This window comes from Scyliorhinus torazame, chromosome 4, assembly GCF_047496885.1.
Source record: "Scyliorhinus torazame isolate Kashiwa2021f chromosome 4, sScyTor2.1, whole genome shotgun sequence".
In the NCBI taxonomy this organism is placed as follows: Eukaryota; Metazoa; Chordata; class Chondrichthyes; order Carcharhiniformes; family Scyliorhinidae; genus Scyliorhinus; species Scyliorhinus torazame.
In genome coordinates, this window is record NC_092710.1 from 166154302 (window position 1) to 166182079 (window position 27778).

Genomic DNA, 27778 nt, shown 5'->3' on the forward strand with positions numbered 1-27778 from the left:
GGAAGCCACCTGCCTCGGGCTCGTTATGTACTAATATAAAAGCAGGCCCAAAGCAGGGCTTGGTGTGGTTAGTTCTCCCAGCAAGGACTGTACTGGGAGCGGTCTGCTGCTTTGAACAGAACTGTGTAAATAGTTAATAAATTAACGTGCATTTATCACCCGCGTCCTCAAGTTACTAAAGATGGGATACGAAAGATGCAGTGAAACCCATGCCTGCCCTGATTGAAAAATTATGGCTAAGGTAACTAAAACTGCATTTGCGAACGTCTGAAAAAAAAAAAATTATATTCTGGATATCAGCTGTAAAACCCATTACCGTAAACTTACTCACTAACTGTGTGAGTTAGGGACATAGAAAAAATAAATGATCATAGGCTGCTCTGTGGAAAACAAAGTTCAGCAGAGAAATTCATTGATGTGAAAGCTATAACGTGTGTGTTTTAGAGGAATGTGTCTTAGAATGGAGGGTGTGAAGGGATTGTATGATGTCAACGATTGGCTGTATAAATCTAAAACAAGTAAATAAACCTAAGTTACTTACCATGGCAGCAGGAAATGTGCAGCAATGCTCTGACCAGAAAAGACTGCCATCACATAGAACAGAATTATATGGTGTGGAAAGATAATTATCATGAGTAAAAATGGTATAATCCACTATAAATAGAGAAGAATACAATAAAATTGAATTAAAATCTGGATTATTGTCTTCGGACAAAATTTACATTTGTTTTAAATACAAAGAAGGTTCTCCTTGCTGTCTCTCTGTATAGTTTAGTGCTAAAGACTAACTGCATTTTTCTGTGTCAGTACCTTTTACTGCATGTCTCGGATCGTGTTTTCCGGGTCCTTAGTGGGGAGGGGGAGCAGCCCCAAGTTGTGGTCCACATTGGCACCAACGACATAGGTAGGAAAGGGGACAAGGATGTCAGGCAGGCTTTCAGGGAGCTAGGATGGAAGCTCAGAACTAGAACAAACAGAGTTGTTATCTCTGGGTTGTTGCCCGTGCCACGTGATAGTGAGATGAGGAATAAGGAGAGAGAGCATTTAAACACGTGGCTACAGGGATGGTGCAGGCGGGAGGGATTCAGATTTTTGGATAACTGGGGCTCTTTCTGGGGAAGGTGGGACCTCTACAGACAGGATGGTCTACATCTGAACCTGAGGGGCACAAATATCCTGGGGGGGAGGTTTGTTAGTGCTCTTTGGGGGGGTTTAAACTAATGCAGCAGGGGCATGGGAACCTGGATTGTAGTTTTAGGGTAAGGGAGAATGAGAGTATAGAGGTCAGGAGCACAGATTTGACATCGCAGGAGGGGGCCAGTGTTCAGGTAGGTGGTTTGAAGTGTGTCTACTTCAATGCCAGGAGTATACGAAACAAGGTAGAGGAACTGGCAGCGTGGGTTGGTACCTGGGACTTCGATGTTGTGGCCATTTCGGAGACATGGATAGAGCAGGGACAGGAATGGATGTTGCAGGTTCCGGGGTTTAGGTGTTTTAGTAAGCTCAGAGAAGGAGGCAAAAGAGGGGGAGGTGTGGCGCTGCTAGTCAAGAGCAGTATTACGGTGGCGGAGAGGATGCTAGATGGGGACTCTTCTGCCGAGGTAGTATGGGCTGAAGTTAGAAACAGGAAAGGAGAGGTCACCCTGTTGGGAGTTTTTTATAGGCCTCCTAATAGTTCTAGGGATGTAGAGGAAAGGATGGCGAAGATGATTCTGGATATGAGCGAAAGTAACAGGGTAGTTATTATGGGAGATTTTAACTTTCCAAATATTGACTGGAAAAGATATAGTTCGAGTACAATAGATGGGTCGTTTTTTGTACAGTGTGTGCAGGAGGGTTTCCTGAAACAATATGTTGACAGGCCAACAAGAGGCGAGGCCACGTTGGATTTGGTTTTGGGTAATGAACCAGGCCAGGTGTTGGATTTGGAGGTAGGAGAGCACTTTGGGGACAGTGACCACAATTCGGTGACGTTTACGTTAATGATGGAAAGGGATAAGTATACACCGCAGGGCAAGAGTTATAGCTGGGGGAAGGGCAATTATGATGCCATTAGACGTGACTTGGGGGGGATAAGGTGGAGAAGTAGGCTGCAAGTGTTGGGCACACTGGATAAGTGGGGCTTGTTCAAGGATCAGCTACTGCGTGTTCTTGATAAGTATGTACCGGTCAGACAGGGAGGAAGGCGTCGAGCGAGGGAACCGTGGTTTACCAAGGAAGTGGAATCTCTTGTTAAGAGGGAGAAGGAGGCCTATGTGAAGATGAAGTGTGAAGTTTCGGTTGGGGCGATGGATAGTTACAAGGTAGCGAGGAAGGATCTAAAGAGAGAGCTAAGACGAGCAAGGAGGGGACATGAAAAGTATTTGGCAGGAAGGATCAAGGAAAACCCAAAAGCTTTCTATAGGTATGTCAGGAATAAGCGAATGACTAGGGAAAGAGTAGGACCAGTCAAGGACAGGGATGGGAAATTGTGTGTGGAGTCTGAAGAGATAGGCGAGATACTAAATGAATATTTTTCGTCAGTATTCACTCAGGAAAAAGATAATGTTGTGGAGGAGAATGCTGAGCCCCAGGCTAATAGAATAGATGGCATTGAGGTACGTAGGGAAGAGGTGTTGGCAATTCTGGACAGGCTGAAAATAGATAAGTCCCCGGGACCTGATGGGATTTATCCTAGGATTCTATGGGAGGCCAGGGAAGAGATTGCTGGACCTTTGGCTTTGATTTTTATGTCATCATTGGCTACAGGAATAGTGCCAGAGGACTGGAGGACAGCAAATGTGGTCCCTTTGTTCAAAAAGGGGAGCAGAGACAACCCCGGCAACCATAGGCCGGTGAGCCTCACGTCTGTAGTGGGTAAAGTCTTGGAGGGGATTATAAGAGACAAGATTTATAATCATCTAGATAGGAATAATATGATCAGGGATAGTCAGCATGGCTTTGTGAAGGGTAGGTCATGCCTCACAAACCTTATTGAGTTCTTTGAGAAGGTGACTGAACAGGTAGACGAGGGTAGAGCAGTTGATGTGGTGTATATGGATTTCAGCAAATCGTTTGATAAGGTTCCCCACGGTAGGCTATTGCAAAAAATACGGAGGCTGGGGATTGAGGGTGATTTAGAGATGTGGATCAGAAATTGGCTAGCTGAAAGAAGACAGAGGGTGGTGGTTGATGGGAAATGTTCAGAATGGAGTACAGTCACAAGTGGAGTACCACAAGGATCTGTTCTGGGGCCGTTGCTGTTTGTCATTTTTATCAATGACCTAGAGGAAGGCGCAGAAGGGTGGGTGAGTAAATTTGCAGACGATACTAAAGTCGGTGGTGTTGTCGATAGTGTGGAAGGATGTAGCAGATTACAGAGGGATATAGATAAGCTGCAGAGCTGGGCCGAGAGGTGGCAAATGGAGTTTAATGTAGAGAAGTGTGAGGTGATTCACTTTGGAAGGAATAACAGGAATGCGGAATATTTGGCTAATGGTAAAGTTCTTGAAAGTGTGGATGAGCAGAGGGATCTAGGTGTCCATGTACATAGATCCCTGAAAGTTGCCACCCAGGTTGATAGGGTTGTGAAGAAGGCCTATGGAGTGTTGGCCTTTATTGGTAGAGGGATTGAGTTCCGGAGTCGGGAGGTCATGTTGCAGCTGTACAGAACTCTGGTACGGCCGCATTTGGAGTATTGCGTACAGTTCTGGTCACCGCATTATAGGAAGGACGTGGAGGCTTTGGAGCGGGTGCAGAGGAGATTTACCAGGATGTTGCCTGGTATGGAGGGAAAATCTTATGAGGAAAGGCTGATGGACTTGAGGTTGTTTTCGTTGGAGAGAAGAAGGTTAAGAGGAGACTTAATAGAGGCATACAAAATGATCAGGGGGTTGGATAGGGTGGACAGTGAGAGCCTTCTCCCACGGATGGATATGGCTGGCACGAGGGAACATAACTTTAAACTGAGGGGTAATAGATATAGGACAGAGGTCAGAGGTAGGTTCTTTACGCAAAGAGTAGTGAGGCCGTGGAATGCCCTACCTGCTACAGTGGTGAACTCGCCAACATTGAGGGCATTTAAAAGTTTATTGGATAAACATATGGATGATAATGGCATAGTGTAGGTTGGATGGCTTTTGTTTCGGTGCAACATCGTGGGCCGAAGGGCCTGTACTGCGCTGTATTGTTCTATGTTCTATGTTCTATGGCAGATGAAAACAGAGCAAAAAGAGTTGCAATCACTGTGTCTTTCTGCCTAGCTTCAATGAAAACTTTGTATTAATGGTAGGTGGTCACTTCTGTTTATGAATGCCAAGGTTCCAAATTTTCTTGATCATTGATTTTTCATTGGAAGACTCATATGCCCTCTGCAACTGGGTTTTGAGTCCAATCTTACGTGGAACAGGAATCCAGCAGATCCAGGTTCTGTGCTGAATTCCTGATCCACAGCCAGTGTCTTCATGGCCAGTAAAATTTCAAACCTTAAACTTTTTACTGAACAGAACTAAGTCCCAAGTTTAATCCTCAGGCTACACCTTAGAGTCATAGAGTCATGGATGTTTACAGCTTGGAAACAGACCCCTAGGTGTTTGATCTCAGCTGGGCTGAGCCGCGTGTTACAATTGGCTCATGCTCCTTGGGGCACCACTTTCCCTTTCATTGCCTGATGATGCCTGTAGAGCAAAAGGTCACCATCCAGAAGCAGACATGCTGCAGATGTAATAATGATGCTAGACCCATGGCTGAAAAGTAAGAGTGATCTGGAAGGAGAAGAAGCTCCAACCTTGTGTAGAGGTCCAAAAGTGTAAATACTCTTATGAAAACGTGAAATGGTTTTGTGAAACTATTTGACTCAAGCACTGTACTTTGGGAGAACAGACAATCCGCAAAACTCCTGGCTAGATGCTGACTATTTAGGGTCACTTATGTGAGTAACCAGGGGCGTCATTCTCCGACCCCCCGCCGGGTCGGAGAATGGCCGTTGGCCGCCGTGAATCCCGCGCCCGCCGAAGTCTCCGGTACCGGAGATTGGGCGGGGGTGGGAATCGGGCCGCGCCGGTTGGCGGGACCCCCCGCTCAATTTTCCGGCCCGGATGGGCCGAAGTCCCGCCCAGAAATTGCCTGTCCCGCCGGCGTAAATTAAACCTGGTGTTTCCCGGCGGGACCAGGCGGCGTGGGCGGGCTCCGGGGCGATCTGACCCCGGGGGGTGCCCCACGGTGGCCTGGCCCGCGATCGGGGCCCACCGATCCGCGGGCGGGCCTGTGCCGTGGGGGCACTCTTTCCCTTCCGCCTCCGCCACGGCCTCCACCATGGCGGAGGAGGAAGTGACTCTCCCCACTGCGCATGCGCGGGAAACTGTCGGCGCCCGCTGACGCTCCCACGCATGCGCCGGGAAACTGTCAGCGCCCGCTGACGCTCCCGCGTATGTGCCGCATTTCCGCGCCAGCTGGCGGGGCAACAAACGCCATTTCCGCCAGCTGGCGGGGCAGAAATCCCTCCGGCGTCGGCCTAGCCCCTCAATGTTGGGGCTCGGCCCCCAAAGATGCGGAGCATTCCGCACCTTTGGGACGGCGCGATGCCCGTCTGATTGGCGCCGTTTTTGGCGCCAGTCGGCGGACATCGCGCCGTTGGGGGAGAATTTCGCCCGAGAAGCCTATTGGCCATCATAAACTAGCTGGAGAACAGCCATCATTTTATGGATGCTATTGATTCATTGAGGTGTTACCAAATATGCAAACAAAGGAAATCAATATTTCTAAGTACAAAGTTGAAACATAAAAGTTTTGATACATACACTCATGCCACAGCGAACAGCAGCTTTCTTGCCAAACCTCTGCAGAAACCATTGCCAGAATGGAACAGTCACCACAGCAGATATCTGCAATAGGAAACAAAATTATAACTTGATCAATCTTGAATGATTCAGTCGTAGCCTGTTATTTGACAAATATGGATAAAACACGCCAGTAAAATCCCCAATTTAAAAAAAAGGTCGTTTGCAGAAACAACCAATTCGGTTAACAATTGAAGAGCCTTAAATCATGAATATTCAAAGCATTTTAAATGCATCAAATGAATTCTCTCAGTTTCATTTCCAGTAATAGTTGCTGAATCAGCTGTAAATACAAATACAATACTCACTGCCGTACTATCAATCTCCAGGATTGTCACTATAATTTTGTCAAACTCCACACTCTCATTACAATAATGTCAAACTCCAGGGGCGAGATTCTCTGTCCAGGAACACCGGAATCGCAAAACGTGATGGGGCGGAGATTACATGTGAGCCAAAAATTGTGACCGGCGCAGGGAACCTGAAGGGATGCCATGCACCAGTGCCTCGACGGCGGTGTCAATGCATTCTACTCCGCACGTACAGTAAACGCCGTTGGCATATTATTAATGAGTCCAACCTCTGAATATTAAGTAGCAATCCCCAGGGACAATGTGCAACAAATTAGACACACAAAGCCAACCCAGACTTTTCGGCGCCAGCAGGAACCTACACAAAGAGAGGTGAAGGACCACCCCAAAACTGCCCATCGATCAAGGAATCGCTCCAGCATTGGAGAATATTGAACCAAGTGATTGGGACGAAGTCCAATCACTTGGAACCAGGTACAGGGTCCGCCCCGAAAGGCGGGAAGCCCCTGGGGACTATAAGAATAGAGTCCAAGTTCAAATCGGCCCTTCTTCTCCTCTCCGCACCCTTCGCGACCCTTCTGCTGACCTTCTACAACAGCCGTGAGAACCGTAAGTCTTACTCCAACGCTCGCTACGAGATAGGCACTCCTGACTATCGACCTGTACCAGCTTTGAATCCCGCAGGCTCAGAACCCATACGAAAGGCCATTCGTTTCCCTGACCTGGTGGGCCATTTCCAATGTTAAGTATTGGCCTGTTAGTTGTAGGAAGTAGCTTAGAAGTAGAATTAATGTATAAGTATTGATTACTGTATATAATAAATGTGCGTTGATTTAACTCTTACTAAGCGGTATGTTGGATTATTAATCATTACTCGGACTTGAACCACGTGGCGGTATCAGAAAGATACCTGGCGACTCAAGAGCAAAAGTGATAGAACAAGAGCAATTAAACTAAGGCTAAAACGAAAACAGTGGGGTGGGTGGGTTACAGGTGTGTAGGTTGGGGGCTGATTCCAGAGGCACAGTGCTGTCTACTCAACCTGACTGCCCTGAGGAGGTCACGCACCTTCTTTTGGCACTGCTGGCCGGTCCTGGGGGTGGGGCCCACGGCGCTCACGGCCTCTGCCACCTGTGCCCAGGCCGGCTGTACAGCGATGGATGGCAGCCTCCTTCCCACCCCGGGGAACGGAGTGGCCCACCTCTTCTCCACGGCATCCAGCAGGGTGTCCAGATCGATGTCTGCAAACTGGGGTGCCGCTCTACTTGCTGCTATCTTGTTGTCTGGGATGAATGTGTGTGGGGAGTGGAGTGCTAATATGTGGCTGCATCATGTTAGCCTCTCAAGTGGCAATCCCAACCACAGGGAATCAGACACCATTTCATTACCTGATCCTGAATTGCTCCAGGCCCAGCATCAAATTAGTTGTTGTAGAAGTCCACCAATTTAGTCCCGGCGCCAACACTTTTCGCCATAACGCTGGGGAATGCCTTGTGGCTGTACGAGCTGGGGCTGCTCGAGGAGGAGGAAGCTGCAGAAGCAGCAGTGGAGCTTGCCCGAGAGGGAAAAGAGGCAGCCGCCCAGGATGGGGAGCCGGCCGCCCAACAGGCCGAGGAGGAGAGGTGCAAAGGAGGTACCACTAGAGGCGTTGCGTGTACTGGCAGCGCCTATCATTCGAGAACCTGCCGTACCGGGCATGCCGTCGAAGACTCCGGCTGAACAGGGGGACACTGCGACACATCTGCCAGATGATGGCACACCTGGCACGGCAGTGGAATGGGGAAGAACACCCGCTCCCGGTGGCCGTCAAGGTGACGATCGCCCTCAACTTCTACACAGCAAGCTCCTTCCAGGCGCAAAGTGAGGACCTGGCCGGGATCTCACAGAGCTCTATGCACAGGTGCATCTGCAAATTCTCAGAGGCCCTGTATGCCCGGTTTCCACAATACATCCATTTGAATGTGGACTGAGCTCCAGGATGCCCGGGCAGCCGGGTTCTCTGCCATCGCCAAAATGCCCAGGTCCAGGAGTGATCGACGGGATGCAGGTCCCCCTATGAACAGGTCGCTCTGCACAAACTGAAATGGGTCCACTCAATGAACGTGTAGCTGATGTGATCAAAAGATGTGCATCATACACATCTGTGCCCGATGCAGGGCAGTGCGCACGGCACCTTCATCCTGGCGCACTCGACGATTCCTGACATGTTTGACACGCGCCTCAGGCTGGGGGTTGTCATCTGGGCGACAGGGGTTATACACAGACCGACGCAGAGACCCGCTACAACGACGCCCATGCAGCGACAAGGAGTGTGATCAAGCTGTGATGCACTATCAATTACCACAAAGACGAGAGTAGTGGAATAATCGAGGCTTTATTGAGCAAAGATGTTGTGCCTCCTGTAGCTGGAACCAGAATGGCTGCAGCACCGGCGAGCACACACATTTATACGCCGCCTACTGGGCGGAGCCAGCAGGCAGCGATTTACCCTTGTACCTCTAATATACCGGGCAGTGCCGTAATACATGTAATATACTACTGGCGGTGACTACCGCATTCACCCCCAGAGTCCGGCGGCGGTGGTGGAAAATATTACAAGTTAAGTCTGTCGGGGGCCTTGACCTTCCTCCGCGATTGCCTCAGTCCTGGTGGTGATGTGGGTGCCGACTTGGTCACCTGTGACTCCGGGAGCATGTTGTCCTCGTCTTCGTCACCCCTGAGTGGACCCAGTGGGAGGATGGATCCTGCTGGGGTGGAGGCTGAGGTGAGGTTCGCTGGAGGGAGAATGAGTGGCGCGGGGGTGAAAGAGGAAACCGGGGGGGAGGGGGGCGGTGTCAGGTCGGGGGTCGTGGGTGGGGATCCAGCGGGTGCCAAGTCCCGGAGGGAGACTGTGTCCTGGCGCCCGTCGGGGTGTGCCACGTAGGTGTACTGCAGGTTAGCATGTAAGAGGTGGACATTTTCGACCAAGGGGTCCGACTTATGGGTCCGCACATGCTTCCGTAGGAGGAGGGTCCAGGAACTGTCAGCCATGTTGGGAGCGAGACCCCGGAGGTGGACTTCCTGGGGAAGGCAAACATCCGTTCGTGAGGGGTCTCATTAGTCGCGGTGCAGAGGAGTGATTGGATGGAGTGGAGCACGTCGGGGAGGACCTCCTGCCAGGGGAGACCGGGAGATTTTTAGACGAAGAGCCAGCAGGACGGCCTTCCAGACCGACCCGTTCTCCCTCTCCACCTGCCCGTTTCCCCGGGGATTGTAGCTGGTCGTCCTGCTCGAGACAATGCCGTTGCTGAGCAGGAACTGACACAGCTCATCACTCATAAAAGAGGATCCCCGGTCGCTGTGGATGTAGGTGGGGAAACCGAACAGAGTGAAGATGCTGTGGATGGCTTTAATTACCATGGCAGAAGTCATATCGGGGCATGGGTTGGCAAAAGGGAATCGGGAGTACTCATCAATCACATTCAGAAAGTACGTGTTGCAGTCGGTGGAGGGGAGAGGCCCTTTGAAATCCATGCTGGGGCGTACAAAAGGGCGCGAGGCCTTCACCAGGCGCGCTCGATCTGGCCGTTAGAAGTGCGGCTTGCACTCCGCACAGACCTGGCAGTGTCTGGTGACGGTCCTGACCTCCTCAATGGAGTAGGGCAGGTTGCGGGCCTTGATGAATTGGAAGAACCGGGTGACCCCTGGGTGGCAGAGGTCATAATGGAGAGCCCAGAGTCTGTCCTCTTGTGCGCTGGCACATGTGCCTCGGGATAGAGTATCTGGGGGCTCATTGAGCTTCCCCAGGCGATACAAGATCTCGTAGTTATAGGTAGAGAGCTCGATCCTCCACCTCAAGATCTTGTTGTTTTTGATCTTGCCCCGCTGTGTGTTATTAAACATGAAGGCAACCGACCGTTGGTCAGTGAGGAGAGTGAATCTCCTGCCGGCTAGGTAATGCCTCCAATGTCTCCCAGCTTCCACAATGGCTTGGGCCTCTTTTTCGACAGAGAAGTGCCGAATTTCGGAGCCATGGAGGGTGCGGGAAAAGAATGCCACGGGCTTGCCCGCCTGGTTGAGGGTGGCAGCCAGAGCTACGTCTGATGCATCGCTCTCGACCTGAACGGGGAGGGACTCGTCGACCACATGTATCGTGGCCTTGGTGATGTCTGCCTTGATGCGGTTGAAGGCCTGGCGGGCCTCAGCTGCCATGGCGAAAACTGTGGACTGAATGAGTGGGCGGGCTTTGTTCGCATAGTTTGGGACCCACTGAGCGTAATAGGAGAAAAACCCCAGGCATCATTTCAATGCCTTGGGGCAGTTGGGGAGTGGGAGTTCCATGAGGGGGCGCATGCAGTTGGGGTCGGGCCCTAGGACTCCATTTTCTACAACATAGCCAAGGATGGCTCAGCGATTGGTGCGGAACACGCATTTCTCCTTATTGTATGTGAGGTTAAGGAGTTTGGCGGTTGGAGGAATTTTTGGAGGTTTGCGTCATGGTCCTGCTGATCGTGGCCACAGATGGTGACGTTATCTAGGTACGGGAAGGTGGCCCGCAGTCCGTACCGGTCAACCATTCGGTCCATCTCCCATTGGAAGACCGAGACCCGAAGGGAACCCTAAGGAAGTGATAGAGGCGGCCATCTGCTTCGAACAAAGTGTATTGGCAGTCCTCCGGGTGGATGGGGAGGGAGCTGGTGGTAGGCGGACTTCAGGTCCACTGTGGAAAAGACACGATACTGCGCAATCAGATTGACAATATCAGATATGCGTGGGCGGGGGTACGCGTCGAGCTGTGTGTACCGATTGATGGTCTGACTGTAGTCGATGACCACCCTGTGCTTCTCCCCAGTCTTCACTACTACCACTTGAGCTCTCCTTAGGCTGTTGCTGGCCTCGATGACCCCCTCCCGCAGAAGCCGTTGGACCTCCGACCTGATGAAGGTCCTGTTCTGGGCACTGTACTGTCTGTTCCTAGTGGCGACGGGTTTGCAATCCAGGGTGAGGTTCGCAAACAGGGGAGGTGGATCAACCTTAAGGTTCGTGAGGCCGCAGACGGTGAGGGGGGGGTAGGGGTCCGCCAAATTTTAAGGTTAGGCTTTGGAGATGGCACTGAAAGTCCAGGCCGAGTAACAGGGCAGCGCAGAGGTTGGGGAGGACGTAGAGCTGGAAGTTGCTGAACTCTACGCCTTAAATGGTGAGGGTCGCGATGCAGTACCCCCGGATTTCCACGGAATGGGTTCCGGAGGCCAGGGAGATTTTCTGGGTGACGGGGTATACCGGGAGGGAGCAGTGCCTTACCGTAGTGGGGTGGATGAAGCTCTCTGTGCTCCAGGAGTCAAAAAGGCAGGTCGTCTCGTAGCCCATCGATCTTCACCGTCGTCGTCGCGGTCGCGAGGTTGCGGGGCCGGGACTGATCCAGGGTGATAGAGGCGAACTGCAGCAGATGCTGGGAGGTCCCGGGCTGGTCAGCGGTGGTGGAGGTAGTGGCAGGTAATGAACGGCCAGACGAACGAGGGTCCTGAGGCGTCGTCCAAAATGGCGGTGAAGATGGCGGCGCCCATGGGGCGCACATGGCGGGCGGCATCAAAGATGGCGGCGCTCACGGGCCGCACGTGGCTTGCGTTGAAGAAGATGGCGGCGCCCATGGGCCACACGTGGCTTGCAAAGGGGAAAATAGAGGCGCCCCTGGATCGCATGTGGGGTGTAGGAACGCCGGGCCTGGAAACAGCAGCAACCAACCGGGCCTGGCCGGGATCTCACAGAGCTCTATGCACAGGTGCATCTGCACATTCTCAGAGGCCCTGTATGCCCGGTTTCCACAATACATCCATTTGAATGTGGACTGAGCCCCAGGATGCCCGGGCAGCGGGGTTCTCCGCCATCGCCAAAATGTCCAGGTCCAGGAGTGATCGACGGGATGCAGGTCCCCCTATGAACAGGTCGCTCTGCACAAACTGAAATGGGTCCACTCAATGAACGTGTGGCTGATGTGATCAAAAGATGTGCATCATACACATCTGTGTCCGATACCCGGCAGTGCGCATGACACCTTCATCCTGGCGCACTCGACGATTCCTGACACGTTCGACACGTGCCCCAGGCTGGGGGTTGGCACCTGGGCGACAGGGGTCATCCACTGCAGTCGTGGTTGAAGATGCCTACCAAGAGGCCACAGAGCGATGCGAGGACCCGCTACAATGGCGCCCATGCAGCGGCCAGAAGTGTGATCGAGCTGTGCTTCGGCATCCTGACGATGCAAGAGTGTCGCCCGCATGGTGGCGGCCTGCTGCTTCCTCCACAACATCAAGGAACAAAGGGGCGACAAGCTGGAGGAGAAGGATGAACGCCAGGCCTCATCCGACGAGGAGGATGCAGCGGAGAGGGAGAATGGGCAGAACATGGGGCCCAGGCAGGCACAGGAGGCCGCACGACCCGTGCGCCAGGGCCAACGCGCAAGAGACACTGATCGCCTCCAGGTTCACCAACTGGGGGGCAGAGGGAGACTGGAAAGGAGTATGGACAGTGCATCCCCCCCCTCCCCCAGCCCTGCCTGCAACCCCCTCCATGATACATACCTGCCACACTACGGGATGTGGGCCCCGGGTTGGCAGTCACAGCGCCTCTGCTCCATGGAACGGAGGATGATGATAACCAGCTCTGCACTGAGCTCTGGTGCTTCACAGAATCTGACGACATCTGACTCCTGCCAACGGTAGCACTTTCCACCGTCCACCTGGGTAATCCCTGCATGAGAACTGGCCATTCCATCACACGGTGCTATCAGATCCCTGGGGTGGCAATGGTGGGGACGGTCGGTGTGGGGAGCACATCCCACCCACAATATCTGCCCATCATCCCTCCTCGCACTCTATCTCTCTTGCCAGCCCAGACCAACCCACCCCTCACACCCATCTGACAGAGCACCGAGGCAGGTTGTAACAGTGGTAACAGATGTCTAATGTGCACAAATGTATACAGATTTGTGCCCTCACCCCTATTACTAAACTGTGCCCTACACCCATGCCAACTTAATTGGTGCCTAACTTTCTGGCCTTACAGGCCCTAACGCTACGTCTAGGTGGATCCCCAGATGACACATCAGGAATGGAAGTGGCTTGCTGGGACTCTCGCCTTGCAACCTGGGTCCCCTTTGGCAGGCATCTTCTAGGACGACTGGGCCTGGAGGGGCTTGGATGCTGCTCCCGTGTCCCGGGTAGCGTGGTGCCTCCTTGTTCTGCCTGCGCCCAGGAGGGGGGGAAGTCCGACACCTCCCCCGTGGGAGTCACTGGCACAGGCCCCAACATCCCCTCCGCCCACGGGGTGCCCGATGGCATCCGGGCGACTCCATGAGCCTGGGGTGCTAGCGGAGCTAACCCTTGAGGCTCCCCCGCCACTTGGAGCTGCCAGTCCTGGAGGACTGCTCTGGTCTTGACCTGGTCTGTATGCTCTCGGCCATGGAGCATAGGAGTGGATCATCGCCACCTGGGACTGCGCCACATCAGGCTGTGACTGTGCCCCCACCTTGCCGGTTTGTGTCACATCAGCCATTGACTGCATCATCTCCCTCTGGGATTGGGCCACCTCCCATGTTGGCTAGCACCTGGTCAATGACGCTGCCGTTCCCATACATGGCCTGCTGTGTCTGGGCCACGCTCACGGGGGCTGTTGCAATTTACAGGTGGCTCTGGCACTTGGCTGCCTGTAAGGCAGCAACCCTGGCCTGGGCCTCGGCCAGCGCCTGCACAGAATGCCCAAGGCCTTGGACATGCTGATCCATAGCCGCAACCGTTGCCCCCCCACCAAGGCCTCCACCGCGGATGCAACCCGTGCGGTGTTGTCCTGGGTGGCACGCATGGTCGGCATCACCTCCCACTCCTGCATGTGATTGGACTACTCCAACTGCACCTGCAGGTGCTGGATGCTCACTGACAACCCCTCATGTAGTCCCTGGCCCTGCGAATGCATTTCCACTGTGGCTGGGACTGTCTGTTCCAGAAGCTCTGGTGACGGCACGTTCCTGGGCTCGGGCCCTTCACCTGCTATACAGGATCATCTGTGTGATGAGCACCAGATAGTGTCCCAGGAGCCTCTTCACTAAAGTGCCCGACCGAGGTGAGTGCCTCTGGGATGGTGGAGGATGTTGGAGACAGCTGTGACAAGAAATCAGTGTCTTCCCCGGACTTGAGGGTGAAGTGGAGGGAGGGTGGTGTGGGTGTGTTCGGGGGAGGGAGTTGACACAAGTGGCATGGGGAACCGCGACTCAGCGGGGTCTGACTTCCTCACCCGCGGCCAATCTCCACCCTCGCGACTTCCCTTTCCTCTGGGCTGCCGACCACGTCCGGGGCCCTCTGCTCTGCCATGGTCAGGGGCCGCAGGTCTGGCAGTCCCCCTCCAGTTTTCTCCTGCTCCCGGCGATTATGGGCGGCCTTCTCTTGGGGGGATGGAAACAGAAAACGACAGTGTTAGACAGTCCGACGCTTGCAGCCCAGGGGGTGGCCTCAGTGACCAGGGCACCCAGCCGTGACGGCCAGTATGGCTGCTGGCATGTGGTGTAGGGTGGGGGTTTAAGCTGCTCTGCGCGTTAGGGGTGTGGGGTAACGTGTGTGTGGGACACTGGTTAGTGCTCGGGGCACAGTGCTACCTACTCACCCTTCCTCCTGGGCCAGGTACAAGGTGGTTCGCCTCTCCTCCACAGCGTCCAGGAAGGTCTCGAGCTCAGAGTCTGTGAACCATAGTGCTGCTCTGCTCGCTGCCACCTTGTTGGCTGGGGTGTAGTGTGTATGTACGGTTGCAGCTTGTCAGCCTCCTGAGTATCAATCGTGAAACTGGCGAATCTGGCACCGTTTTTCATTGGAATAGATTGTGTTCCACGTGGCACCAGTGCTAGCCCCTTAACAGCAGTGGAATCGGTCCAGGTGTGGCACCAGTTTTGCTGTTGTGGAACTCCACAAATCCTGCCCTGGCATTAGACTTAGTCTTAGGAACAGAGAATCCTGCCACAGGATTCTCACGACAGCACTGTGAAATCCCGGATGCTCACTATGTACTGTCAAACACAGGGGGCAAAATTCTCCCCCCCCCACGCCGGGCGGGAGAATCGCCGGAGCGCCGCGCGAGTCCCGCCATGCCGCCCCGGCACCCGCACGCGATTCTCCAACCACCCCCCCCAAACCGGCATAGTGAGAATCACGGCTGGCCGCTGGGAGAATCGCCGCTCGCCGTTTGCAATGGGCGAGCGATGATTCTCCGGCCCGGATGGGCCGAGCGGCCTGCCCAATGCGACAGGTTCCCACCGGCGCCGTCCACACCTGATCGCTGCCGGCGGGAACAGCGCGGGAACGCTGGGGGGGGGGGGCCGGCCTGTGGAGGCGAGGGGCGTTCCTGCACCGGGGGGGGGGGGGGGGACGGGACTCAAAAGGGCTCTGGCCTGCGATCGGTGCCCACCGATCGGCGGGCCGGCCTCTCTGAAGGAGGACCTCCTTTCCTCTGCCGCCCCGCAAGATCCATTGGACATCTTCTTGCGGGGCAGCCATGGGGAGGACGGCAAACGCGAATGCGCGGTTTGGCGCCGGTCAACCTGCGCATGCGCGGATGACGTCATTTACGCGGCGCCGGCCGCCGCGCCGGCAAGGCCCGGTGTGCGTAAATGACGCGGCGCTGCTCCTAGCCCCCCCGGGGACAGGAGAATAGGGGGCTGGGAGCGGCCTCCGACGCCGGAGTGAAACACTCCGGTTTTCACTCCGGCGTCGGGACTTAGTCTCCCGATGGGAGAATTACGCCCCGATGCTCAGTACTGTATTGTCAAACACCAGGGGCGTCATTCTCCGCCTGCGGGAGTCTCCGTTTTGCCGGCGCCCGGGGGTTTCCCGACGGCGTGGGGCTGCCCCACAATGGGAAACCCCATTGACCGGCCGGTGTTACGGAGACTCCCGCCGGCCGGTCGGGGCAGAAATGTGGCGGGGCGGGTAGGAGAATTTCGCCCCAGGATTCTCTCACTGTCAAAATCAGATTTCTCACTACAATTAACTCCAAATGTTGTCAGACCTAGCTCCCTTCTGAAATATTTCAGGATTTAATTAATTTTTTATTGTATTGCTGCTTCAAGAAGCCACCTCTTCTTCAAATATGCAAAACCTCTTCATTGTTCGCCTGGAGACAAAAACAAGATGCTAAAAATAAACCTACCAGAATTGTAAGTACGATGTTTTGAAAATTGTGCCGAAGATCTACAGCATAGGAGCAAAAGAGAACAAAATTCCCCTCTAGAAGCTGGATGTGAGAAAATAAATCTGTTATAACAAACATTGTAAATGTTCATACACTGAGATTCATATTACTCACAGGTTATTAATGTTGCAATGAGGCTTCAAAAATGAAAATGCAAAAATGATGGATTAAAATACCAGCATTGGTGTTGTGGTCAGCGGTAAAATAATGGCACTCACCACTCATTACACCAGTGCAAAGATTACCGTGGACTTTTGCACTGCAAATTGCCGTGATCAGATATCCATTTTGTGGCAATGCCCTCCACAGGGCTCTGGGACCTATGTGAACAGGGAAAGCGATAATTTTTTCTCCTTAACCAATCTAATTGAAGAATGGTTAATGAGACTTGCAGAGTTTGAAGAAGGAACACTTACGCTTGAATGGACAAATCCTAATATTTTATTTGGCATATTTTGTGTGTATCTATCATAGGATTATAGACTTTACAGTGCAGAAAAGGCCATTCGGCCCATCGAGTCTGCACCGGCCCTTGGAAAGAGCATCCCATTTAAGCCCGCACTTCCAACCTATCCCCATAATCCAGTAACCCCACCTAACCTTTGTGGACCCAAAGGGCAATTTATCATGGCCAATCCACCTAACCTGCACATCTTTGGACCGTGGGAGGAAACCGAAGCACCCGGAGGAAACCCACTCAGACACGGGAGAACGTGCAGACTCCACAAAGACAGTGACCCAAGCCGGGAATCGAACCTGGCTCCCTGGAGCTGTGAAGCAACTGTGCTAGCCATTGTGCTACCGTGCAGCCCTCAGTTAAGTGATAGCAACTTTTCTCAGTGAGGTACCAGGATATCAAAGCTTCTGGTGGAGCATGGTAAATTGGACAGCAACTTCCTGACTTCTGCATTTAACTGCTCATGTATGGGTGTTGGAAATTGCCGTCTGATTCACATCTTAATAATGGTAAGCGCTGTTAGCTTCACCATTATTTATTCTTATTGCAAAATCTGACCCATTATCTTTTCATTTTGACATTTAAGAACAACAGTGGATATTTTTGTATCGTCTTGGAAAACTCAGAATAGACTGAACGACTAATAGGTCCACCTTCACTCATATCTTTCATTCATCCAATCTACCCTCTAGCTCGTCATTAAGACACAATGTTTGAGAATATCCTTTAGATATTGCATTATGTACAAAAATGTTTAAAAAAACAGGATTTTCCTTCAAATTCAAATGACATGAACTCGCTATATAATTACTTGGAGCTTGCATAAGTGAAGAAAGAAAGCTGTAATGTTTGTGCAAAAATATTTAGATTTTTCCACGACCCATCAATAATGCTTACAGTCATTTTTGCAATGTTGACACTCCTGCTCAGAAATGCTTATAAGAACTGTTGTATGGGATTTTTCTGGCCCCACCCATCACCAGAATCTAAATTCCTAGTGACCCAGAAAATCCTGGGGGGTGGGGGGCTGAATTTCATTGCCGGAGGGGGGGAGCGGGGGGGGGTGTATTGAATTGCGTTGTGGGGGGGAAGGAGGGGGCGGGAAGAGCGCTCTGCCGCAGGACTTCTCTATCAGGACGCCTGATGAAAATGATAGCCCGATAGTGGGACTCACTAGGGAATCTCTTGTAATTCTTGCCGTGCAAACATTTGCATTGCTAAGAATTGGGAATTGCTTCCTGATTTCGGGAATGCAAATCAGGTACAATTCAGCTCTGTGGGAGAACATAGGGTGGAATTCTCCAATTGCCGATGCCGAAATCGCATTCGGCGATTGGCCGTAGAATCCCTTTTGACACCGAAAGCAGGGGCTGCGCCATTTTTCAGATGCTCCGCCCCCTCCAAAACGGCATAATCAGTGAGTATGCCGCACGCCATTGGGACAGTCTCAGGATGTCACCTGAAGGCCCTCCCCCGATGCTCTGCCCCTGATGGGCTGACTTCCCTACGGCATGGATCACTTGTGGTCCGAGGTTTCGTCATCCTCGGGTGGTGGCTGCGGACTGCGTCCAGCGCCGCCACAGTCGGGGGGGGGGGTGCAGCTCCGCTGGCCTGATGGGGAGACTGATGGGGGGGTAGTCCAGGGGTGGTGAGGGGGGTTACAGGGGAGGCACTATCTGGCAGGCCGGGTCCACGCATGGCCGGCGCCATGTTGTACGACGCGACTGCTGCAGATTGCCACCGTGCGCATGTGAGGCCACCGACCCGGCAATTCTCCGTCCGTATCTGCAGGGAAAGCAAAGGGTTTTATGTGGCACGGCTGCTAGCCCCCACTGGGTGGAGCATCGGTACGGGGGCGGCGCCAACCTTTTGGTTGTAATACTAGATACATGCTCCAGCCATAGCCTCAAAATTGGTGAATCCAGCCCATGGTCTCCCAAACGGAGAATCCTGCCTGAAATCTGCTTTCCTTGCTTAGTCTGGCTAGCGCAGATGCAGAACAAAGTGATTGACTTTTAACCACTTTCTGAAATAACCTAATAAGCCATTCAGTTGTGTTGAAGAAGGCAGCTCAGCACCGCCTTCTCAAGAGATATTAGGGATAAGCAATAAATGGTGGCCTAGCCTGTGACACCCAGATGCTGTGAATGAATTTTAAAAAACTATGGTCATTTTAACATTTCCAAGCCATCCATTGTACGATGTAAAATTCAATGCAGTGGCATAGTATGGTTCTTGTGTGATGCAGTTATAAATGCTCAGGAGGATTACCTGAATGCCCAAGGAGGTGAAGAGAAAAGTTGCAGTCAGCTTCACGTAGGGGCTGTGTCTCGTCACAAGTTTAATTCCCTTCAGGAAAGGAATTGATTTGTCTAACTTCGTTGTGTAGGGGTCTAACCAAGAAAATGGAACATCAAACTATTTACACATTGTATTCGTTGAACAAGTTGTGTAACAGTAATAAATTGAACCAAATCCTCATTAAAAGAAAGCATTGAATTAAATTGGGTTAGAATCACTTTTAAGGATAGAGGCTGCATGAACCTGAGGTTATTAAAATAAGTACACCTCTTGAAGAGCAGCAAATGCATATTTTTTTCATGTCTTCCCTGTGTCTCTGTAATTGTATCCACTTTGATCTCTTTAAATTTTCAAAATAATTGATTTAAGAAGCGTATTTGAGACATTGTTGAGAAACAGGAAGAAATGCCAAATGCATTCCATCCCTTGGGACTTATTTTAACCTGACCACAGCAAAAAACTAACAGATTACTGTAACGTGACCACCTCCCATACACTCCTGTGAGGAAAAGTGAGGTTAATAATAATCTTTATTAGTTTCACAAGTGTGAGTGTCCTTTTAAGAAAGGTTTTGTTTTTACCACATGGCTGGTAGCACGGCTTCAGTGATGCCATTTCTGGGTGGAGCTGGGCTGTGGCTGTCAGGTGAGAGGGGGCTGCAGGAAGTTTCCCTGTTTTCTCTGTTTTTATTATAAAGCCGGTCCAGTTAACTGAAAACACATTGGGTTGTGGCAAACTGCCTCGGTAATTTTAAAGATAGAGTTACTTTCCTGAAGGAGTTTTGAATCTGCTGGTTGGAGGCTGGATCTCAGGGAAAGGACCAGTCCCATTCAAGTGAGATTTCAGTGTGCTGGGCCACGCCCCTGAAAGGGGTTTTGGCTTTATTGGATTTTGTATTGAATTGGAACAGCTACCAAGGGGGATTCATTAGTTATATACATAGATTACTGTAGCTGTTGTGTGTTTTTTCATGTTTATAATTGATAACAAATTCTTGTTTTATATATGTTAACTACATTCTTATAATAAACTTTGTTTTGATAAAAGCGCCAGGAAGTCTGATGAATCACACCTGAAGTGAAGGCTCTTGTGCTCATCCTAGCCAAGTTCAACATAAAGTTATAGGTCAGGTGAGCTTCATAATACACTTTGGAGTTTCTAAGCCCTGGCCCATAACACAAGTAGGCTTACATTGACACTGCAATGAAGTTACTGTGAAAATCCCCTCGTCGCCACCCTCTGGCGCCGATTCGGGTACATTGAGGGAGAATTCAGAATGTCAAATTCATCTAACAGGTACGTCTTTCGCAACTTGTGAGAGGAAACCGGAGTGCCCGGAGTAAACCCACACAGTCAGGGGGAGAACGTGTAGACTCCACACAGACAGTGACCGAAGCTGGGAATTGAACCTGGATCCCTGGCGCTATTAAGCAATAATGCTAACCACTGTGCTACCGTGCAGCCCAAGTAGATCCATTTATTTTTAAGCCTATTCCCTTGCAAAAATTTTCAATCACATTTCTGTTTTATTTTGTCTTCTTTAAAAATAACCTTCACAACTCAATTCCTCCTTCACTCGGGTATCTGAGTTTTTCCCAACCCTTTTCTCATTTACGTTTCTCGCTGTAGCTCTCTATAATGATATTTGAATTTTTAACTTTCAAATTCTGCTCTGAACAATACCTTTCCTTCTCTCTTTTATTGAGGTACTAAGAGGTACAAGGTTGGATCAATTCACAATGGAGATATCAATTATATATGTCCATTGGTTATGCTGCTTTGAATAATCCAGGATTATCTGAAGTGATCAGAGGTAGAGAGGAGAATGTTGACCAATCTGGAGTTAAAACTAATACTTCATGGTGCAATTCATATGTGACGATTTCTACCTGTTCACTAAAAGTAATAGTTTAATGGTCTGCTACTAATTAAATGTGCATTATCGTTGGTATGGAATCCTAATCTTGCATTTGAAGTGAATAGAGTGAGAATGGATGCTATTGTATCAACACTCTGTTTTACACCCTGTCTGATTTTTCCTTTTTGCGGCTAAACCACCATGCTTTCTCTTTGTAACAGCCAGATGATGCTGGATACGTTTGTCTTCATCAGCTGGGCGTGTTCCACACAAGAAAGTCCGTTAACATGTTTAAGAGTCTCCAAGTTACTGAGAAATCTACACAAATTTGTTTGCCCATTGTGAAAACACAATTTCTCCCAACGGAACACATCACATTTACCTCAATCTCGAGAGCTTTGATGCAGGTTGCCGAAACTGAGCTGTCAATTAGTTACTTTCTAATGTGTCACCACTCTTAATTTGACCAATTCATTTTTTTGTTGTGTTGCTGGAGGGAAGGACATTGGCTGGAATGCACAATGAATCTTCAATCTTCACATTCTTCCACGGGACATAACCAGGCCCCATTTTAACAACTTAGCTGAAAGATTCCCTTATGATGGTACAGCATTTCCGCAGTTCTACATCAAAACATTGGCCTAGATTAAGTACTCTAGACTTGAATTAGAGCCTGAACACAACGTTCTGAATCAGGGGCCAGGGTGCTACAACTGAGGTAAAATAGCATTTGAATTTCCATTCAATCCCACAAATCATATGCTTTAGTGCACATCTTTTTCACCTTGTAGATTATCTACTCTGTACTCTATTCAATTCATATCTGAAGATAACCTACTCTAGATCCATTGTCCTGTTTGTTACATTTTTTTTGCCCCAAAGCTGCTTGTGAAATAAATTAAATAAAAACATCTGTAAGCAAAAATAATTAATTCACATTTCAGATGTAGGCCCATTGTCAGCACACTATTGTGCAATTCCAGCATTTTCTATTTCTTTTCATTGCAAAGACACTGCTTATTTCCATTAGTCAATCGCAGTTCTGAAAATAAGCGGGAAGAAATTGTTTTGTCCTATTTATAGTTTACAAAAGGATGCGGATCACTGAAGCTTCGAATTTAGGTTTTTAGTGCTGCTGCATTCATCCTGTCATGCAAGGCTATTCTCTAAATTTCTAATGCTGAATTGAGGACCACTGGTCATGCTTTGTCTTATGACCAAAGTAATGGGACAGCAGCAGCAGTTTTGAAGCAGGCTGCTTCAGGAACTGAGCCTGTCTGAAAAGCTCCCTCTTGAGGCAATGATGCACATTTAAAAAGTGTCCTCATTTAAAAGCAGCTAAATTAACTGGGTCAGACTTTTTTTGTATGAGAATACAACCTCGGGCGGAACGTTATTGAGGCATCAAGAATCTCACCTGCAGACCCAAGAGCCTGCGTGAGACATGCCCTTCCTTTTTTCAGGATGACCCACCGAGCAATTTAATCAGGTAGTGGCGAGGCCTTCCCCTGGAATCAAGGCCTCGGAGGCAGAAGTCTCGCCTATTAAGAACTACCAGCCAATCAGTGGCTGGCAGTGTCATAATATCCACTCATGTATATAATGAGATGCAGACAGGCAGTGATTGACACACAGGATAACCAATGAATACACACAACACATAACAACCAATCATCAGGCAGGACACCACCACTATAAAGCACACAGGGCATTAAGACTCTCTCTCTCTCAACAGGACACAGCTACTGAGATAGTAAGCATGCACAAGCCAGTGAGCACTATCACCATGAGGTACTTAACACATCAGGCAGTTCTTGTGCTCAGCACCTTCACTCTGGCTGTTGTCGGAAGGATAGGCACTGGAGAGCCAGGATCCCAGGGCAACCCAGGCCACACATGAGTAATGTGGTGGGTCAGGGGCGGGCAGCGGGGTGGCACAGGGTAGGGATGATGGAGAGAATATTGCAGGAGAATTCGACAGTAAGAGCATGGAGATGGCTCTGAGCAGGCCCCTCCTTCCAGATGTCCCTTGATCAGGCCAAGAGATCCTTTGGTCGAGGAAGTAACCCCCGATGGGGACATGAAGCCTGCACAGGAAGACCTGTCATGGACAATGCATGGCAACAGGCTCACCTGCAGTTGGGTTAATACCACCGGCAACAGGATGAGGTCCTTAATAGGTCATTAATTGGCAGAAGGGTGGGATTGGCCACCATGGGGCTTCTCTCTCAGAACAGGACGAGGCCACCGATCTGGCAGCGATCCCGCCTCTCCATGAGGCCACCGACATGGCAGCAATCCCGCCTGTCCAAGTGCCGGCGTCCCCCCTCCACCTCTGAAGCGATCAACAAGAATTTGTCGCCTGCCACAAAGACTGAATCTATAGACTTAAATCTTGTAAATTTTGTTCAGTTTGCTCTGTATCTGCACGATAGACACCTTCCCATGTACATATGTTCATTCACTCACCACTTGTATATAATTATGCATGTATATATATCGCCACGTTCCAAAATTTACTTCAAAAAGGGAAGATGTCACAATATCCACTCATGTATATAATGAGATGCAGACAGGCAGTGATTGACACATAGGATAACCAATGAACACACACGACACATAACAACCAATCACCAGACAGGACACCACCACAATAAAGCACACAGGGCATTAAGACTCTCCCTCTCTCTACAGGACACAGCTACTGAGATAGTAAGAGTGCACAAGCCAGTGAGCACTATCACCATGAGGTAGAGAGTTAGTCTGGTCAAGCCAGTAGGAGGTTATCAGTTAGATTGATAGAGTGTCAACTCACAGCAGACTATATACAGCAATCAGGAAGTTCAATAAAACAGTGTTGGACCATCTCCTGTGTCAGAAGCCTGTTTCTAGTTTCACTGCATCCAGTTGCAGTCAACGTTGAACCAACTTACTTAACGCATTATGGTACCAGAGTGCTATTAATCCTAACGAACCTACCTCGAGTGCATCTGCAATGACCAGCAAGCAGCCATCCAGCGGGATGGAAAGAATCCAGCCTCCTTCGCAACTCCGGATCTCCGGCAACCTTGACGCCAACTGGAAAGTCTTCAAACAAAAGTTCCTCCTGTACATCAAAGCCTCCGACCTCGAGGCAGCATCGGATGCCAGAAAGATCGCACTGTTCCTGTCGACTGCGAGGGATCACGCCATCCACATCTATAACTCGCTTACGTTTGCCGATGGCGAAGACAAGACAAAGTTCAAGACAGTTCTGCTAAAATTCGACAGCCACTGCGACATTGAGGTGAATGAGAGCTTTGAACAGTACATCTTCCAAGAGAGGCTTCAGGGTAAGGATGAACCTTTTCACTCCTTTTTGACCCATCTCCGCATCTTAGCGCAGTCATGTAATTATGACTCGACGACTGATTCCATGATCCGGGATCAGATCGTTTTCGGGGTCCAGTCCGACTCCCTGCGGGAGCAGCTCCTCAAAATCAAGCAGTTGACCCTCTCCGTCGCCATCGAAACGTGCGTTGTCCATGAGCATGCCAGAAATCGCTACTCCCGCATCAGGGCGGCAGAAACTGCAAAACTGGCCTCCCACGAGGCAGAAAGGATGCAGGCCATAGCGAAAATGCAAGGCTTGAGCATCGAGGAGAGTGGCCGTTTTGCGCGCTTTTGTCGGGTCCCCACGCATGCGCGCCACGACCGGGTGGATGATGAGGCCGAAGACCCTGAGGCGCATGCGCGAACGTTGGCCGACCGCACTGCGCATGCGCGATGGCGCACAGAACGTGCTGACATCAGCGTCATGACGTGTCCAAATTGTGGCTCCGCCCATTTAAAGCGGCAATGTCCAGCCAAAGGCAGGCGACGTCTACAGTGTGGAAAGCCTGGCCACTACGCGGCCTTCTGCAGGGCCGCTCCACCGAACAACAGCCAGCAATCCCAGCTGCAGCGCAGACGTGTCCGCTGCGTACAACAAGGCATGCAGGATTCTGATCCAGACAGCCCAACGGACCCCGATGCTGACTGCCTCGAGTCTCCATATCGGGTGCGCAACATCACCACACGCGAGTTGGTCTCTATCGGGCCTGCCAACCGCCTTTCGATCCTCAGTATCCTGACGACGAGTGGTGTGCCGTCATCATGGTCAACCAGTCTCACATCCGATTTAAATTGGACACTGGCGTGTCTGCGAATCTCATATCACAGTCGGACATCGACGGTATCCGACACCAACCTAGAATTCTACCACCAGCCTGCCAGCTCCTTGACTACAATGGTAATGCCATAGCTGCCAGTGGGTCGTGTCAGCTAGGTGTCTCTCACAAGGCAATCAAGGTGACGTTGAGATTCGAGGTTGTCCGGCCTGACAAGGCATCCCTGCTCGGTGCTCGCGCATGCAAACTCCTAAATCTGGTACAACGAGTTCATGCCATGTTCTCGACACCGGCGACGGCCTCGCCCAATGCGAATCTCCAGGCTGAGATCGACGACATTCTCACACAATACCACAGTGTGTTTGATGGGATGTGCACGCTCCCATATCGCCACAAGATATTGCTCAAGCCGAATGCCACCCCAGTCATCCATGCACCACGCCGGGTGCCGGCTCCTCTCAAGGATCGTCTGAAAATGCAGCTACGAGAGCTCCAAGACCAGGGCATCATCTCAAAGGTCACGGAACCCACAGACTGGGTCAACTCCATGGTCTGCGTCAAGAAACCCTCTGGCGAACTCCGCATTTGCATTGATCCCAAAGACCTGAATCGCAACATCATGCAAGAGCATTACCCGATCCCGAAGCGTGAAGAATTGACCTGTGAGATGGCTCACGCCAAATTCTGTACCAAGCTGGACGCCTCCCGTGGCTTCTGGAAAATTCAGCTGGACGAGTCCAGTCGGAAGCTGTGCACTTTTAACACTCCGTTCGGCAGGTACAGCTACAACCGCAGGCCTTTTGGTATCATATCAGCTTCCGAAGTATTTCATCGCATAATGGAGCAAATGATGGAGGGCATCGAGGGGGTGGGAGTCTATGTGGACGACGTGATCATCTGGTCCACGACGCCTGAGGATCACAGTGCTCACCTCAAACAGGTTTTCCAGAGGATTCATGAAAATGGCCTCCAGCTCAACAGAGCCAAATGCTCGTTTGGGCGGTCCGCTATCAAATTTTTAGGTGACCACATTTCACAGCAAGCTGTGCAACCTGACGTCGACAAGGCGCTGGCAATCAATGCCATGAAGACACTAGAGGACAAAAAGGAGGTTCTCTGCTTTCTCGGGATGGTAAAATTTCTCGGAAAATTCATTCCCACCATGGCATCCCACACCACGGCCCTCTGGCATCTCGTTAAAAAGTCGACAGTGTTCCAATGGCTTCCCGCACATCAAGCGGAATGGCTTGAGCTGAAGGCGAAGCTCACCACAGCCCCAGTACTGGCGTTCTTTGACCCAACCAAGGATACCAAGATATCGACAGATGCAAGCCAGGAGTGCATTGGGGCGGTGCTCCTCCAGTGAGACGATTCCTCGTCCTGGGCTCCAGTGGCATATACCTCCAGGGCCATGACTCCGACCGAACAACAGTATGCCCAGATCGAAAAGGAGTGTCTGTGTCTCCTGACAGGAATAGTCAAGTTTCATGACTACGTATACGGTCTGCCGAAGTTCACGGTGGAAACACACCACAGGCCTTTAGTCCACATAATCTAGAAGGATTTAAATGACATGACACCTCGGCTGCAGCCAATTCTTCTTCGTCTCCGCCGATATGACTTCGAACTCGTCTGCACACCGGGCAAGGAGATGATCATCACGGATGCCCTTTCCCGATCCATCACCATGACGTGTGAACCGGGCGACTTCATTCGCCACATCGAGGCACAGGTGCAGTTGTGTGCCAGCAACCTCCCAGCCACTGATGAATGAGTTGTCCAGATACGTGAAGAAACTGCCAAAGATCCTCTACTGCAGCGCATGATGAAACACCTTGCCCATGGCTGACAAAAGGGGCAGTGTCCCCAGTTCTTCAACGTTAAGGACGAGTTAATGGTTGTTGAGGGGATCCTTCTTAAACTAGATAGAATCGTCATTCCCCAAAGCATGCAAGCCATGGTGCTCAGACAGATCCATGAGGGTCACCTTGGGGTTGAAAAATGTCAATGCAGAGCTCGGCAGGCAGTCTACTGGCCTGGCATCAGCCAGGACATTGCCAACACGGTCCTCAACTGCACAACATGCCAGAAGTTTCAACCAGCTCAGCCCAAGGAAACACTGCAATAGCACAAGATCATGACTTCTCCGTGGTCCAAGGTGGTGATAGACCTCTTTCACGCAAATGGGCGTGATTACGTGCTCTTGGTCGACTACTTCTCCAGCTACCCGGAAGTGGTGGAACTGTCGGACCTCACGTCCAAGTCAGTGATTAAAGCCTGCAAAGAGACGTTTGCCAGGCACGGCATACCACTCACAGTAATGAGTGACAACGGCCCATGTTTCTACTGCCACGAGTGGTCCGACTTTGCACGACCCTACCACTTCAGTCACATCACATCCAGTCCCCATTACCCGCAATCAAACGGGAAGGCCAAAAAGGCGGCCAACATTGCCAAGCGGTTGCTGTGCAAGGCTGCAGACTCAGCCTCGGACTTCAACCTGGCGCTGTTGGCATACAGGGCAACCCCTCTGTCGACTGGTTTGTCTCCGGCGTAGCTGCTCATGAAGCGCAACCTGAGGACGACTGTTCCAGCCATCCATGTTCCAGACCTTGACCGCCTCACGGTGCTGCAGAAAGTGCAGCAATCCAGGGACCAGCAGAAGATCACGCATGATG

General features: G+C 51.0%; 1 protein-coding gene across 1 annotated transcript in view; it reads right to left on the reverse strand.

Moving 5' to 3' along the window:
* The window catches only part of mfsd2b (MFSD2 lysolipid transporter B, sphingolipid), a 194097-nt gene that overhangs the window by 20308 nt on the left and 146011 nt on the right, over positions 1-27778 (reverse strand). Inside the window, exons 8-11 of the mRNA XM_072498859.1 lie at positions 19065-19186; positions 16295-16378; positions 5778-5861; positions 542-654 (exon numbers count right to left, since the gene is read on the reverse strand). Coding sequence (XP_072354960.1) covers positions 542-654; positions 5778-5861; positions 16295-16378; positions 19065-19186 — 403 coding nt within the window. The remainder of the gene's footprint in view (positions 1-541; positions 655-5777; positions 5862-16294; positions 16379-19064; positions 19187-27778) is intronic.